This window comes from Ailuropoda melanoleuca, chromosome 14 (genome assembly GCF_002007445.2).
Source record: "Ailuropoda melanoleuca isolate Jingjing chromosome 14, ASM200744v2, whole genome shotgun sequence".
NCBI classification, from domain to species: domain Eukaryota; kingdom Metazoa; phylum Chordata; class Mammalia; order Carnivora; family Ursidae; genus Ailuropoda; species Ailuropoda melanoleuca.
Window position 1 is genome coordinate 81,442,093 of NC_048231.1, and position 16,875 is coordinate 81,458,967.

The 16,875-nt window shown below is 50.8% G+C and overlaps 1 protein-coding gene across 7 annotated transcripts in view; it reads left to right on the forward strand.

Moving 5' to 3' along the window:
* CTIF (cap binding complex dependent translation initiation factor) overlaps positions 1-16,875 on the forward strand; it is a 280,083-nt gene that overhangs the window by 88,119 nt on the left and 175,089 nt on the right. For all 7 annotated transcript variants that reach the window (XM_034643196.1, XM_034643197.1, XM_019804213.2 and 4 more), the window contains 2 exons: positions 13,126-13,199; positions 14,474-14,578. In XM_034643196.1, the coding sequence (XP_034499087.1) occupies positions 13,126-13,199; positions 14,474-14,578 (179 nt within the window). The remainder of the gene's footprint in view (positions 1-13,125; positions 13,200-14,473; positions 14,579-16,875) is intronic.

Genomic DNA, 16,875 nt, shown 5'->3' on the forward strand with positions numbered 1-16,875 from the left:
TTCCTTTGTCCACGGCTGTTTAGTCTTTCCCACAGCATGGCAAGTCTGTGTTTTAAGCTAAATAGTCTCATTCCTACAGCTGTTTCCCTTTGTCATGGTTAAGTTGGTTCATTCCTCTATTTATTTATCATTTTTTTCACGCATTGATCCAATCAGCACGTCATCATGGAGGGCAGCTTGCTAGGAAGCGGGATGGTGAAGGTGATGGGCATAGCCTCTGTTTACATAGAGGTTAAAGAGGAGAAGACAGACACTTACACTGCAGTGCTGAGATGTCTGGGACATGACCTGATAGTTCTTGGTCCTGTCCCATCCTACAGACTATGATTCCTCCTAATAAGCCTCTGCAAACTGAACACGGTCCTGCTGGCATGATCTGATTCTGCAAACTCTAGTGCTCCCAGCATGTAAGCCTCTGTTTTCCAGAAGATACCACCTCTCCCTGTCCTTGAGGTGCTTTCTGGCTCCAGCTCACCTGGAGGAACCAGTCTATAACATTTAAAACAGTATCAGTGGTCGAGTTATAGGGAAACAGTCAGCAGCCATCCATTGAGCCCCTGTTGTAAGTAGTATGAGCCATGTGGCCTGGTCTCTGTCCTCAGAGAACCTGGAGTCTGCTTAGAGAAGTAAGACCTTCTCTATTGGGAAAGCAACAGTCCAGGGAAGCATGTGAGTACAGGCAGGAGTGGGGCTGGTGTCTGCAGGGGACCTTGTAGCTGGCAGAGGAGGTCAGATGCACAGGCAGGAGGGAGGAAACACCATGCTGTCATGGTAACAGCACTGGACTGAGAGCAAGGAGATATAAGTTCTAGCCTCTGTACCTCTGACTTACTATTCGATCATGGGTGAGACATATCATCTTGCAGTCGCCTGTTTCCCTGTGAAAAACGAGATGATCTAGACTTAAGACCATCGAAATATTTTGTTAAAAATACGGACCTATTTTCTGCTTTAGGGAAGATGGAGTAGATGTTCTATTTTATATTCCTTCTGCTAAGTACAATTAAAATCCTGGATAATCTGTATAAAACAAACGTAAGATTCTGAAAGGTAGAGATAAGAAGGCAGACCAGCTAGGGTTTGGGGAACCTGAGCAAGGACGTAGTCATGACTTCCCTGGGTTTCCTTTTTACCTCTAACATCCCAGACTTCAGGCCAAAGAAGGAGGTAACCAGGAAATGGCAGTGGACGCAGATTTTTAAAGTCCCAATAAAAGTCTAATTTCTCTAAGCAAAGGTCCAGGCAAAGGGCAACCTATCAAGACAGAAAAGTTTTAGACAATAACTGCTCTACTCCAGCCAAATAGCAGAGAACAAAGTGTGTCCCCACCCTCACCTACACCAGCAAAGACCCAGTGGGAGTCTAGACTGCCACTCTTACAGGGTTGTAATGAGCCCTCCCACCCCTACTGGGGTGGTGTTAGAGAAGGCCAGGCAGGAAGCTGGGATTCTCATCCCTGCCAGCTCGTAAGAAGGACCCCTGGTCACCCCATGGTATTATTGGAGACCATGTGGGGGCCTGGACTCCCACCCCACTCAGCAGTATTAAGGCACCTCTTCTCTCCCTGCTGGGTTGTGTCAGAGAGAGTTCCAGTAGAAAGTTGGGACTTCCACTGTTGCCCAGTGGGAATGAGGCCACCCCCATAGCAGGGTCGCTGGGGACTCTATGGAGTCCTAGAACTCCCACCTCCATGGAGCTGTAATAAGCGCACCCCTGGACCTCCACTGGCAGTAGTGAGGCTGTGCCCCACCCCCTTGCCTTTCCCTGCCAGAGTGTTATCACAAAAAGCCAATTAAAACAGAAGACTTAAATACAATTCAGGGTTTCCTAACATAACATGGAAGTGCCATCGTTGCAATAAAAAATCATTTGTCATACGAAGAACCAGAAATATTTCAAACTAAATAGAAAAAAGACAATCAATAGATGTCAACACTGAGATGAGAAATTGGACTTTATCAAAATTAAAAACTTTGCTCTGGGAAAACCCCCTGCTTAGAGGATGAAGAGAAATTACGGGGAGGGAGAAAATTTTGCAAAACATGTATCTGACAAAAGGACTAGTATTCAGAATATATAAAGAACTCCCCAAACCCCGCAGTTAGAAAATGAACAAAAGACATGAAGAACACATTTCCCTGAAGAGAGAGGATGTACAGTTGGCAAATAAGCACGCAAAAAGATGTGCAACATCATTAGCCGTAAGAGAAATGCAAATTAAAGGCACAATGAGAGATTTCACACCTATCAAAATAGCTAAATTTAAAAAAATAGTGACAACACCGAATGCTGGTGAAGATACAGAGAAATTGGATCACTCATACATAGCTGGTAGGAGTGTACAGCCATTCTGGAAAACAGTTTGGCAGTTTCTTAAAAAACTAAACCTGCAAATACCATATGATCCAGCAGTTTTACTCCCGGGTGTTTATCCCAGAGAAATGAAAACTTATGTTCACACAAAAACCTGTACTCAAATGTTTATAGCAGCTTTAGTCATAATAGCCCCAAACTGGAAACAAACCAGCTGTCCTTCAACAGGTGAGCACTTAGAACAAGCCGTGGCAATCAGCAGTAAAAAGGAAACAGCTAGTGACTCACGAAGTAACCTGGGTGCCTCTCCAGGGAATTATGCTGAGTGAAAAAAGCCAATCCCCCGAAGTTACATACTCCGATTTCATATATATATAACATTCTTGAAATGACAAGATGATAGAAACGGGGAATAGGTTAGCGGTTGCAGGGATTAGGGAAGGGAGGGGCAGAATGAAGGGGTTTGGTACAAAAGGGTAACAGGTGGGAGCCTTGTGCTGATGGAAATGTTCTGCATCTTGACCATATCAATGTCAATATCCTGGTTTTACTATTGAGCTATACTTTTATACTTCCCATGGGGAAAACTGAGTAAAGGGCACAGGGGATCTCTGTGTTATTTCTTAATAGATGTGAGGTAGATGTGAGTCTACAATTATCTAAGATAAAGTTAAGTTTTTAAAAGAATGAAACCTTTTGTTTCATCAGAATCTTTCAGCAAGATCCTAAAAGGAAAACAAAAGGGGCAAAACTGCTTGGTGGGGCAGAGGAAGAAGGAGCCCACCTGCTGTCTCTCTTACTCCATCTACCTCACTGCTCTGGAGCACCTTTGGGCCCAGTGATCTCTCAGTTCCTTTCCTCCTGGGCCTTCTGTGGTTCTGAGTCTGGGGCTGACAGGAAGGGAGTATCCCTGGGGCCTGGGGAGCTTCAAGAAGGCCTAGTGAGGAGCCTTGGAGGAGGGGATCCTTTCCCTGCAGAGGGGCATGGGGCAGCGTAGATGATAGGGAACAATTGAATGGGCCCATTATTTCAGCAGAAGCTGAATAGGAAGCCAGCCAGAAGGGGCCTGTGTTGTGGCCTAGTCCAGGACAGGTTCAAATAATATGGCCATTTAAATCTGAAAGCACAAACTTAGTTAGCTAAAGAGAGTGGGCAGAAAGGATTGGATTCAGAGAAATATACTTGGTCACAGGCTTCAGTCACTATCTCCCACCTCTCCCTTTGGGATTTAATTCAAAGACAGTGGGGTCTAGTAGAGAGGGAAGGGACAAAATGAATGGATAGACAACAAAGTTCCAGAATGAAAGGACTGGCCTTTCCTGCTCTTGAACTCAGCTCTGGTGCCACCCGGGAGGCCCTCTATGCTGGTCTCTGTTCTGCCATTCTCCTGCCTCAAAGTTCCTTCTACTGTAGGGGCATTAAAATATTAGTGGGGGTCTATCATTGTCTTTCCCACTAGCGTGTGAGATGCTGTCCTTGGTGCTGAACACACACATGCACATACACGCACACGCACTCACACACACACACCGAGTCACTAGGACAGGACTGTTTCTCAAATTCTGGTTTAATTGGAGCCTAAGAAGAGTTTCAGACCCAACCTGTAGGGAGCCCCTGTTTGGGCCCAGGAGATGCCTTCAGGGGCATCTCTTATGGTCTCTCAGTATCTCTTATGGTCCACCTGCTCTCCCCACCCCAACTGGTGAGTTGCTGGTCCAGTCCAAAGGCTCATGGTGCAGAGAGGGCAGCACAGGTCCGAGGAGCCGAGTGACTGTCTTGAGCCCTCCAGGATGCAGCTTGCAGGCCTGGAGTCCTGCTTTCCCCACTTTTAGTCCAAACCATGTTGCTACTCGCAGGAAGTTTTCCTGGAGTCTTGGAGCCTCTCTGCTCTCTCCCCCAAAGCCAGCAGCGGAGGTGGCAGTCATCACGTCATATGGTGCTTGCCTACATGCCACCTTCCATTGTTCTTTTTGTTTCGGTGACTCCTGGTTGGGTGGTGAGACCTTCAATGGCAAGGATGGTGGCCTCAGAACTAGCACTGTGCTAGTCCACTTTTGTGGGTGATAGATCGGGGCTGAGGCAGGAGAGTTGGGGTGGAGTCCTTGGAGAAGAAGGAGAGCAATTTCGTCTGTGTCTAAAGGGATGGCCCTACACCAGGAACCTGCGTCCTTGACGTGAGAGAACCCATGTTAGGGTCGGGCTTGCTGTTGGCCCTCATGACAGGCAGAACCTGTGGAGGAACATTCTACATTGAGAAGGGAGATGGACTGGGATAGTGAACCCTGTGAGGAGCAAGGGCCCTTTCTTTCTGCCCTTTTCTTTCTGGTGTCCAGCACCGGGCCATGTAATCACATCTGCTCCCCTACTAGACTCTCAGGACCAGGACCAAAGGCTGGGAGGCCACCCCTGCCTCGGTGTCCCCTGGCACAGCAGACAAATAGCAGACATACTGGGGACATCCAGACCGATATGCCCTAGCTTCCGCTAGGCGGAACTTCACCTGTGACCCCCCCCCCCGGAATCGGGGCAGTCATCTGCTGCTGGCTGGCCTGTTCAGTCAAGTTCTGCTTGGTCTCTAACCCCTTGTAGCCTGGAATTGTCGACACATACATACCCACACACGCGCACGTGCACGAGCAAAATCCACTCTGCAGTTGTGTTCTAATACAGAAAAGACAGCATAGAGGAGGGTTTATTTTCCCACCACTCCTGACTTAGCATGTTTTTCTAGCATACAGTGATTCACTCCCACCTTGTTTCATTCACTCAGGCACACAGCCCCGCACCCCCCACCATCTTTTTGCAGCCCAGCTCACACCCCCAGATTCCCTCTTCACTTCACTGCAGGCGGTTTAACTCCCTCCGCCAGCACTACCTTCCCAGACGTGGGCAGAGACGGACGCGGAGAACCCAGCTGTCTGTCGGGGATGGATACTTACTGCATTACAGCCGTCTGCAGTGGGGTCACAATTTATTGGGGGTAATGGAGCTGCACAGTGCCACGGTTAAGAGCATAAACTCTGGGCCACACTGTCTACATTCCCATCCTGGGAACTAGCTCTCTGAACACAGGCAGATTCTCTGAGCCTCTGTTTTCTCATCAAGTGAAATGGGGCTTCCCTAAGGTTGTAACCAGTGTTAAGTGCTTAGAGGGTGGCTGGCAGTTGGCAAGCGCTGCCTCAGTGCCTTTGCTGTTGTCATCGCTTGCAGTCCGCCCCCCCACCCCCCGAGCTGGGTATAGCCGTGCGCACCTGCGGGGCCCTCAGAGGCAGCTCCAGCCTCCCTACCCGTGGGCAGGCTGTTTCCTTTTCTTTTCCACATGGTTTAAAGTGCTCATTATCTCTTTGTGCTCTGTTCTGAGAGCAGCACGGTTCACCCTGGCATGAGGCCCCCTAATTGCCAGGGAAAGGGGTTGTTGTGAAGGATTCGGCAGCGTTTAAGTGCTAAAAACCATCCACTGAAAAGAGTGGTTGCTTCTGATTAGGCTTCTCAGAACCTCGGCCTTGCAGCAACCTGGGAGGCACGGCCCGGCCGACCCCCGGGCTGGGGAGGGGATGGGGCTCAGAGAAAAGCTGTGGCCACAAGAATGGCAAACTGGAGAATGTTCTTGAAGAAGCCAATACAGTTTTGTTGGGAGGGGGCTCTCAGTGCCCGGACACATGAGTCTTTCCTAAAAAAAATATTTAATGAATGATGCTGGGTCCCACGGCTTGGATGGGGGGTGAGTGGGCAGAGGGATGCAACAAAAAACTGAAGCCAGGGCTCCTCATTGAGGGGATGCAGAATCATTGCAGAAAAGTGTTAGAAGACTGTTTCCCAAAGTAGGTTCTGTGGAACCCTGGTCCTGCCCCCCCCCCCCCCCCCCCCCGCAAATGCTCTGTGGAATAAAGAGGAAGGATGGGATGGGTTTCTGGCCAAAGGAGTTTGGGAAATACTGCATACTGTATTGCCACCTACCTGAAGAGTCAACATCCATCCAAGGCCAATAAAGGCACTGAGAAGTTTTGCAATAAAGTAATTTATTTAACAGTCTTTTAACCCGGTATATCCCAAACATTTGACAAGGGAGCCTTTTTGAACTTTTTTTTTTGTCCCCCACAAAACCCTTCTAACGTCCAGTGTTTCTACAAGTGTTACGTGGACCACCCCAGCGGCACTAAATTTAACCTAGCAATGTTCCTCTCCCCCACGTGACCCTGATGCATATTGACATCGGAGAGCCCGTGGATTTGTGTTTCTAGAACACCCCTGGGAAGCTTTGCCGTTGAAGAGTCAGGAAGCGCTGGATGTGCTGTGGGTTCCTGGGGCACAAGCTTCGAGGACACTGCAGAGGGGCAGAGAGGAGGGGTCTTGAGCTGGTTCCTGTCAGAAACAAAGACTGGGGGCAGGGAGGACCTTTGTTTCTCTGAGTCCAGGAAGAGCACAGTGGTTCAAAGAGGACTATCATTCCATATCTTGGGCAGTGCAGCGTGGCCTCAGAGCCATTCCCACCAATACCATGCGTTACTAGTGTGCCGGGGAAGCCGAGGCTTGAGAGCGCAGGGAGTGCCCGGGAGCAAGCCAGGCCCTGGTCACCCTCTGCTCTGTTCTCTGCTTGTCCTTGCCTCTCACGTGGCTCCTCAGTGTGCGTAACGGGTGGTGGTGGTCTGGAGAGTGAGGTGGGTCTGGCTCCGGATGTGAGGTTCCAGAAATCAGATTGCCGTCTGCCTGTCCGTGGGTCTGTCTGCAAGATCCTGCCCCTCTGTAACTTACAGACTGCTTGGGCTCCTGGACGAACCCCTCTGTGACCCTAAGAGGCTTTGTAGAGAAGGTGTTGTATATGTTGGGGGTTGTAAGGTTTGAGGATTGGTGTCTAGAACTCAAGAAAGGGAAAATATTCGAACACTTCGAGGGCTTAGGCAGGATCTGAAGCCCCATGGCAAAGCGGCTTCACCGTCAACCTGAATGCTGCCAGCGCAGGGCTGGGGCGCTGGGGATGGGCGCGTGAAGCTCTCGGTTCCTGGTGGTCCGGTTTCACTGTGGCACTCAGTCACTCTGCCGAGTGAGGCCTGGCCCCTCTGGGCAGTACCCAGGCCAGCACCTCAGCATTGACAAGGGACAGCAAAGGAAGGCTCAGCAGGTGAGGTTCTTGCCTCTGTGGGCTGAGATTTGATGGAGATTGATTTTGCTTCCAAGTGCCAGGCAATTTCTCCAGCCCCTGTGGAGAAACGGTTGCATGCAGTGATTATATGCCTGTCACATTCCATTGCAACAAGCTCTGAGGAAAGGTCCAGATTCTTGTTATATGCTGCAGTTATTGTGTCCAATAGAGCGACAATAAATAGGTCAGCCCCTGTGACCCACACTTCCATTGTGAGCTTCTCCAGACTTGCCCTCTCACCTGTTAATGGGTCCCATTCAGCACAGACCAGCCGGACCGCTGGCCCGCAGTCCCCGGCACCTCCAGCTCAGTTGCCTGAGGGCCCTCCTTCTTACCCAGTGTCATCACCTCCTCTGGGGCTGCTGAGTGGCACAGCTCTGGGGGTCCGTCCACATTATTCTTTTCTTGGCTGTGACCTTCCCATCCCTTCATCATAGTCATTCTCTCTCCTGCGCACATGCCTCATTCCTCAGTGGCCTTGAATCCTAGGCTGGTAAATTGATCTTGACATCCTAATCTGTGACTCAGTCATTCAGACTTGAAAGCAGGGGTAGAATCCATTTACTCGGTTGGCAGGCGTTGGAGGCAAAGCTGCTGTGTGCCTCGCTTGGCCACCGTGGAGGCCCAAGAAGAGAAGGGAGCCGCTGTAGTCAAGGGGCGTACAACCTACTTGGGCTCGTGGCTGGACCTCAAGGACATTATGCCAAGTGAAGCCAGCTAATCACAAAAGACAAATTCTGTATGTTCCACTCGGGTGAGGTATCGGACTGGTGCAAATCATGGAGACAGAAAGTAGGAAGGTGGGGGCGGGGGTGGGGGGAGATGGGAATCTAGCATCCAGTGGGATTGGAGGTCCAGTTTTACAGGGTGAGAAGAGTTCTGGAGAAGGATGGCCATGAGGGCTACATGACCATGTGATCGTACTTAATGCCGTTGAACCGTACCCTTGGAAATGGTGAAGGTGGTAAATTTTATGTTGTGTGCATTTTACCGCAGGAAAACAGTTTGGGAAAAAAACTTACCTGGAAGATTTAGCTTTTTTTTTTTAGATTTATTTATTTATTTGAGAGAGAGAGAGAGAATGGCGGGGGGAAGGGCAGAGGGGGAGGGAGAGAGAGAATCTCCTGCAGACTCCTTGCGGAGCACGGAACCCGACCTGGGGCTCGATCTCACAACACTGACATCATGACCTGAGTCAAAATCACAAGTTGGGTGCTCAACAGACGGAGCCACCCAGGTGCCCCAAGATTTAACGTTCTTTTAAGGGAACAAGGACAAGCAATGGTCCCCTTAAGCTGAATTCATAAGTGCCAGAGTCAGTTGGGTATTTAAAGCATCGGGATCAGGGAAAGAGACTTCATGTGCCACTGTGAAGGACAGCGAACTTCACTCTGGGGTGAGGTCTCAGACATATACTTCAGAGGCAGAATTTATTTGTTTATTTGATTTTATTGTTGTTGTTTTTTGACCTTTGCATCTGAAATGCTCTCCTACCCATGGGGGCTGGCTCAGTCGATGGAGCATGCAACTCTTTATTCCAGGGTCATGAGTTCAAGCCCCATGCTGGGCATGCAGCCTATTTAAAAAAAAAGAAAGAAAGAAAATTGTGAAATGCTCATGGATGATTACGTTTGAGGCCTGGGCAGGGTGTTGTGAATATGCCAGCTACTATCTCAGGAGGCCTGGGGGCTGTCTCCTTGTGGGGGTTGATTGTGAGTCTCTCTAGCCCTGTGCACTTTCAAAGTTGCATTCGACGCAAGCCAGGCACTGGGAGTTGGGATGGGGAGGAGGATGAAGCAACTCAAGAAGGGGAGGGGGGGTGACCTGGAGCATTAGCAGTCAGCTGATTGGAGGACTGTAAATCATGCCATAATTGATTGGTGATGTCTGCCGCTGGTGGGAGAGGGCTTGGCAACAGCGTGCGCCCCGGAAGAAACCCATCTGTAGCACACGGCATCTCACTCTCAGAGACCGCTTTACTGAACTACAGAGAATCTCAAGTCCAGACTTTGCCGAGGTCCCAAGGCAAGGTCATTGTGGCAAGAGGAAAACACAAGCTTGAGGAAGACAGAAGTTTATCAAAGTGAAAATCAGTTCAGCAGACACTTCTTAGGCAGTGAGCAAAGAGCCCTGGGGGACCAGGGAGGTGCCTGCCAGCCAGGCTCTCTGATCTAGTGTGGGAGAGGGGTTGCTAGAAGCAGATGGAGTGAGAACTGCCACGGGCGAGCTGTGCTGCCACACGTCACCTGCGTGGGTGGTAAGTTCAGGACAGAGCAAGGTGACTGTAGTTTGGGAGGTCAGGTGAGCTTCCTGGAGGAGGCAGGCTTTGAAGGAGAGGGGCGGAAGAGGAGCAGGGTGGGGTTGGGAGGACACTGTCAGCAATGAAAGGGGTTACGGGAACCTGGGACAGGACAGGTGTGGGTAGGAAGCATGCAGGTGCACAGGGCGCCGTCTGGCACCATATGGAGAGGCTTATGGCCCTGAGTAAATGCGGTTGAGTCACGAGAGCATGGTGGCATGGTGGGAGGAGAAAGAGTTCTCAGGGCGCGGGGGGAGGAGGAAGTTTTGCCACTTAGAACTTAGGGCTTCTGGCTGGTGGTGCCACAGGGAGGGACCAGTCCCCACTTTATTGGTGAGGTCTGAGGTCATGCACCACTCCCCTTTGTTCCCTTAGCACTCCCCCCCATTTACTGCCCTCCCTTTTCCCCACACCTCCTCACTGTCTCCTGCTGGTGTCTGTGAGGGGCCAAGCTCTTGGGCCCCTCTGCTGGGAGGCTGGGCGCCTCAACCTTGCCACCGGCCAGTGTGTTCCCTTTCCTTCCGATTGCTGAAAGGCTGAAATGCGCCTGCAAACTGCTCGCTCTCCCTGGAAACTAGGCTGGTTTCCACGTGAGGGGCTGGTGAGTCGGGCATGCTGAGTACAATGCAGGAGGGGAGGACAGCGTGCTCACCAGCTCTGACCAACGTGAAGAAAATGAGGGGAACCAAAAACAAAACCAAAATCCCAAATCGTGGGCCTTCTCTCTGTCAAGGTGCGGGTGTCTCCGGTTGCTGGGAGAGGCAGGGGTGGGGTCACTGAGCCTGCTTCGGGTTCATTTCTAGTCCACGGGGGCTTTGTTCGCCCGGCTCTGGGGTGATGTTGGCTGTGGTCTGCAGGGGAGTGGCCACCAGGGACAATAGCAGGTGGGACTTTTCACGGGCTGGCTCCTGGGAAGCTGGATGTGGGGAGTCAGAAATCACCCTGAGCCGGCCTGGGTCTGGGCTTGTCTGTCCAGGCTGCTGTGTTTGTAGGATTTGGGAGACCCTCGCCCTCAGGTGCTTGGTGTGGCTGTGATGACAGGAGAAGGTCACCGGGTCGGTGCAAGGGTGACTGCTGACTGCGGGAGGAAGGGGCATGACTGACCACCCTGAAAAGGGAGTTTATAGAGGGATGGATGGTGGACCGCCATATTAGTTTGCTAGGGCTTCTTCATTTTACATTTCTGAACCCAATGTGGGTCAGCCTAGTGAAAGGTATTGTCATCCCACCATTCTGGAGTCCAGAAATCCAACATCAGGGTGTTGGCAGAGCCATGACCTCTGTGAAGGCACCGAGAAAGGATCCAGTCCAGGCCTCTCTCCCAGCTCCTAGTGGTTCCTCGGCTTGTGGCAGGGTGACTCCGATTTCCCCATGGGGTCCTCCGATGTGTGTGTCTGTCTCTGTGTCCAAATTTCCTCTTTTTACAATGAGACCAGTAATATTGTATTAGGGCCCACCCATATGATCTCATCTTAACAAATTCCATCTGCAACCATCCTGTTCCCAAATAGAGTCACATTCTGAGGTACTGGGGGTTAGAACTTCAACCTACGAATTGGAGGGGGGCCACAATGCAATCCCAACAAATACTGAGGAGCTCTTGTGGGGCCCCTAGTAAGTCCTGGCCAGGACAGAGTGGGTCCTTTTAGAGACCACCAACTCACCCGCTTGGGGCCCCTAGACACTCTCCAGGCTGCTGTGCTCCATAGAGGCCCTAAAATTACCCAGAACACCCTGTTGTTCCACATGCTGTCCCCTCTCTACACGCCGTCACCTTTGCCAGGATGACCCTGTCCCTGCTTTTCCCTCTGCTTGCCTGACCCCCATGAATACTTGCATCCCCCGCTCAGGGGAAGTCCCCAGGAAAGCTGCCTGTGCTACTGCGGCCCCTTGAATCGGTACATATCACACTGTCTTGTAATTATTTATTACGTGTGTCATCACATACCATTCTTTGTAGGCAGGGCCTGTGACTTCTCCACTCCTGTGTCTTCAGTGTCTGGCCATGGAAAGGTCTCCAAAGATCGTCCAGTGTAGGAACTAGTAGACCTGAGACATCCAGGTTTGGGGAGAGATCAGTCATAAAGACAGGGGATACTACCAGGAATCTAACCGGGAGTTCCTGACACACATGGACCATAGTGCACATATCACGTGCATACAGTTCTGTGGGTTTTCGCAAGCTGAACATGTTTATGTAATCAGCACCCAGATCAAGAAACAGAACATTACCAGCCCCCAGGACCCCCGTGGAGCCCCCTTCCACGTACTATCTGAACTCTATCTCCACAGATTAGTTTGTCTGTTCCTTCATATAAATTGAATCATAGAGTTGGTACTTTTCTGTGTGGGTTTTTTTGTTTTACTTTGTGTGTTGGGGGTTTACTTATGCTGGTGTATGTTGTTTTAATTTGTTCTTTCTCCCTGCTGTGTAATAGTCCAGTAGGTGAATATGCCACAGTTTATGTGTCTGGTCATGCTGGTAAGCATCTCGGTGGGTTCCAGCGTGGATGTATTTTGAGTAGCGCTGCCCCGCACCCCTGTGCTTCATACTGTTGGTGAACATCTATGCACATTTCACTTGTGTTTGTACCTGGGTGTGACTTCTGGGTCAGGAAGCCTGCACACGCCCCGGTGTACTGGAGATGGAAGTTTTGCTTTTAAAGAGTGTGATGATGGAAGTGGACTGTAGGGGTAATAAGGAATGGATGACATCAGGAGTGAAGGCAAGTTGCCGGAGAACTTGGGGAGATCGTCAGTCGAGGGGCAGTGAAGCCAAATTATAGAAACTGGATGGAATAAAGTGCTTTCTGTCTATGGGATGGATCAGTAGGGAACATTAGAGGACAAAGAGTGGAGCGGGTTGACCTAGAGAATGTAATGACTGGTGTAGCCTTGGTCCATGGGGACTTGGGAAGTGGGGGCTTAACTCTAGAGGAGGTCAGCCCCTCAACACAGACCTGCCACCGTGTCTGGCTTTGCACAGCTTCTGTGACCGGGAAGAAGCCACTGCTGTCGGGCTGGCAATGGTGGCAGCAGCTTATTAGTGTGGCAGATTTGAGGAGAGAGCCATGGTTTGGGGGCAGCAGAGACCTAGGGAATGTCTATACCTGACCTCACAGTTGTCAGATGCCATCGAAGGGAGGGCCTGTGCCTGGGGGGACGCCAGGGGTCCTTGTGACTCTTACTGGGTGCTCCAACCAGGATGCTTACTCCAGTGGCTTTCTCCAGCCTGCAGGCTGCCTAGAATGACCAATGAGGGGGGAGAGGGAAGGCCTCTGCAGCCCTCTCTGGGAATGGGCCTTTGCCCACTCGTTCTCTGTGTCCTGACCTAGGAAATAATGCCACCCTTCTCCTCCCCCGTCTCTTCCAGAATGGCAGCAAAGACAATTCTCTGGACATGCTGGGCACGGATATCTGGGCTGCCAACACCTTTGATTCCTTCAGGTAAGCTCTTCTTCCTCTTGTCTGTGGCGTGTGCCTCTGGCTGGGACCCCAGCTTCTTATCCTAATAGAAGCCCCACAGGGTCTTTGGAAGTTAAGTAAATGTTGAGCGTTCACTGATCAAGAAGTGGAGAGAAACAAAGAGGGGGTGAAGCGGAAAGGATGAGATTGCTGAGGAAGGAGGTCAGAGAGAGAGAGAGAAGGAGATCAAAGGAAGGAACATGAGGGGAAAACATCCAAGGGAAAGGGAGAAAGAGAAGGAAGAGGAGGCTGAGAGAGGGTTGAGGGGAAAGAGAAGATAGATGCTAACAGTCCAACCACAGGGAAGAGGGAGAACGGCAGAGGGTAGACTGGTGGCTGAAGAGCAAAGGAGAATGGCACGTGGCAGACACCAGGAAGCCTGTGTTAGAGCCAGGGACAGATGGCTATGGCTACGAATACTGCCCCCAACCTAGGATCATAAGTGTTGGGGGCGTTGGCTGCCAGGAGATCTGGAGAAAGTGTTGTCAGTGGTTCAGATCTTAGAAGGTTCCGATTGGACCAGGTCGGAAGAACAGGTATCGGCCAGGGTTACCTCAGTATGTGGGGATGGTGCCCCTGAAAGGTTTGCTAGTAGGTACCTACCATATGTTCACTCCTCTGGGGAGTGATAGCTTTGGGCTATGGATGGCAGTGGCCCTTTAGCTCCACTTTGCCCCTGGCTTGGAGGTGGCCCACACTGGGCCTGCTCCAGGCATACCCCTGGCTCAGACTCAGGTTTGCCCAGAATGGAAGCACCATGGTCTCCTGCGACAGGGGCTGGTGGCACCCGGCCTTCTGCCATGCTGACTTGCTTTATCTACCTCAGAGCTGCCTTGCCGCCATTTTGAGCTGCTGTCAGAAGCTTCAGGTTTTTGGCCTCCTTTTTCTCTGGCCTTCCTCAAATGGAGGAGTGAAAGCAAACTCTGCAGTGTTTTAGGGGGACCGCTGTAGGGTAGGCATGAGACCGACACATGTGTCTTATAGGAACGCATTATTGCGCCGTGGGCTTGAGGAGATGTGGGGGCTTCACAAGCAGCCTCCTGCCCCATTGTCTGTGAGCAGAGCTGACACCACAGGCTCCATTCTGAGTGAAGGGTCTCTGTCGACCCTGCCCGTGGCTGGTGGATGCCTTCCCTGTCCTGCCCACCTCTTTGTGAGGACTCCCCCTGCCAGGCTTGTGCCCAGTTGTCTGGAACCCATCAGTAATGGGGCAGTCGCCCCCTTACCTCACTTGCTCACCTTTTCTCGTCCTCTAGTGGTGCCACCTGGGACCTGCAGCCCGAAAAGCTGGACTTCACCCAGTTCCACCGGAAGCTGAGACACACGCCCAAGCAGCCCCTGCCACATATCGACCGGGAAGGGTAAGGGGTGACCAGCTGCTCTTACACATGGGGTGGGTGGGGTTGCAGCCATCCTGGGGTCGAGAGGGGCCTTTCCCTGGGCAGGTATCATCTCTGCTGCACTGGGAACACACTGGTGGCTGATGTCCAGAGAGGCTCTCCGCCTAGAACTGCAGACTCACTGGCCTCTCTCCAAAATCCCTTCACCCTTCCCCGCCCAGCCCCCTCCATCCACACCGCCCTCTCCTCTTCCTGACCACCGTGGCTCTGCTTGTCAGCCATTGAAGGCAGTGGGTTTCACATTGGATCAGGACCCCTGGGAGACTTGTCAAAACAGCCAGAACATCCTGAACTCTGATTCAGGAGCTCTGGAGTGGGGCCTGAGAATGTGCATTCCTAACAAGTTCCCAGGGGGGTGCTGGTGCTGCTGGTCCCAGGACCCCACTTGGAGAACCGCTGGTGGAGTGTTTGATTTTATACCAGGTTGTCTCATCCTCTGCTTTTTTCATGAATCAGCCTTGCTGTCTCTTAATGACGTGTCCGGGCCTGGGCTGACCTCAGGACAGCAATGTAACTGACACAGGGGAATGAGACAGATGGGTTTATTTTCCCTTTCTTTTTAAAAATAATTGTTATTAACTTAGAATTCACATAACAATGCACTAACCATTTTAAAGTGTTTGATTTGGTTTCACTTCATATTTTCCTGATACGGGGTAGCTACCACCTCCCTGTAGTTCCCGAACATTGTCAACACCCCAGAATAGAATCAGATCCACTAAGCAGTTACTCCCCAGCCCCCTCTTAGACCTGGCAACCAGCCGTGTGCATTCTGTTTCAATGAATTTACCTCTTCTGGGTATTTATAGAAATGGGATCATATGTGGCCTCTGGGCTCTGGCTTCTTTCACTTAGCGTAATTTTTTTGAGGTTCATCCACATTGTAGCATCTCTCAGCACCTCATTCCTTTTTGTGGCTGCGTAATATTCCGTCACATGGTTCTATCCCTGTGGGTTTATCCATTCATCTGCCATTGGGCACTTGGGCTTTTTCCACGCGCTGGCTGTTGTGAATGATTCTGCGATGCATGTTCGTGTACAAGTATTTGTTTCAGTCCCCGTTTTCAATTCTTTTGGGTATGTGCCTGGGGATGAAATTGCTGAGTCACGTGGTCCAATTCTGACACCAGTTCTGATGTGTGTGTGGTTTTTTTCCCAACACCACTGAGCCATTTTCTGATATCAGCTGAGCATCCTGCAATTTGGCTCAATTCTGACACCATCTACCTGGAAAAAAGCCTCAGACCCCACAGGTTGCGAGCTCAGCCCTACACGTTGTCTCTTCCCCCCATTGCAGACGCCAGTCAAAGGCCAAGCTTCTGTGCTTCAGATCTCTGGCTCTAGATTGGGGGTTCCCGTGACCCCCTCCCTGGCTTCTATTGATTTGCTGGTGGGGGGGCACAGGAATTGGGAAAACACTGTACTCCCTAGATGACTGGTTTATATAAAAGGATATAACTCAGGAATAGTCAATGGAAGAGATCCATAGGAGAGGGATGGGGAAAGGTGCCAAACTCATGCCCTGTCCAGAGTGCCTTTTTCCCAGAATTGCCCTGTGCCCTCCACCCAGAAGCTCTCCAAAGCCTCTCCTTTTGGGTTTTTTTGGAGGCGATCAAATCACTGGCCATTAGTGATTGATTCCACCTTCAGCCCCTCTCCCCTCCCTGGAGGTCAGAGTTAGGACTGAAAGTTCTAACCCTCCCATCACATAGTTGGGGCCCTGTCAAGTAGCCCCCTCCCTTAGGTTCCCTAGGTATTTCTGCAAAAGTCGCCTCATTAACATAACAAAAGACACCTTTATCTCTGTCTTGGCTTAAGAAATTCCAAAGATTTTAGGGGTTCTGTACCAGGACTGGGTACAAAGACCTAATATATCTTATATAAATCACAATACCACACATGGTAATTCCATGTTTTAAGTTGCTGAGGAACTGCCAAACGATTTTTCACCGAGGCTGAATATTTTGCATTCCCAGCGCTTCTGATTTTTCCACATCTTTGCCAACACTGGTTGTTCTTTTTTTTTATTATGCTGATGGCTTTTACTTTTCCTTCCAATCCCTTCCTGTCCACTCTCGCCTCCTGTCACTGCATATCTAAACATAACTGATATTATTGGTTATATTAAACATAACTGCCTCTCACCTGCTCCCCCCCCCCACCCTAGCGGGCACCCCCTCTCAAACTACCCTGGTTTCACCAGTGTCATGAGCAACAGCCTGGGGAAGGAGATGCTCTTGTCCCTATTTCAGAGATGA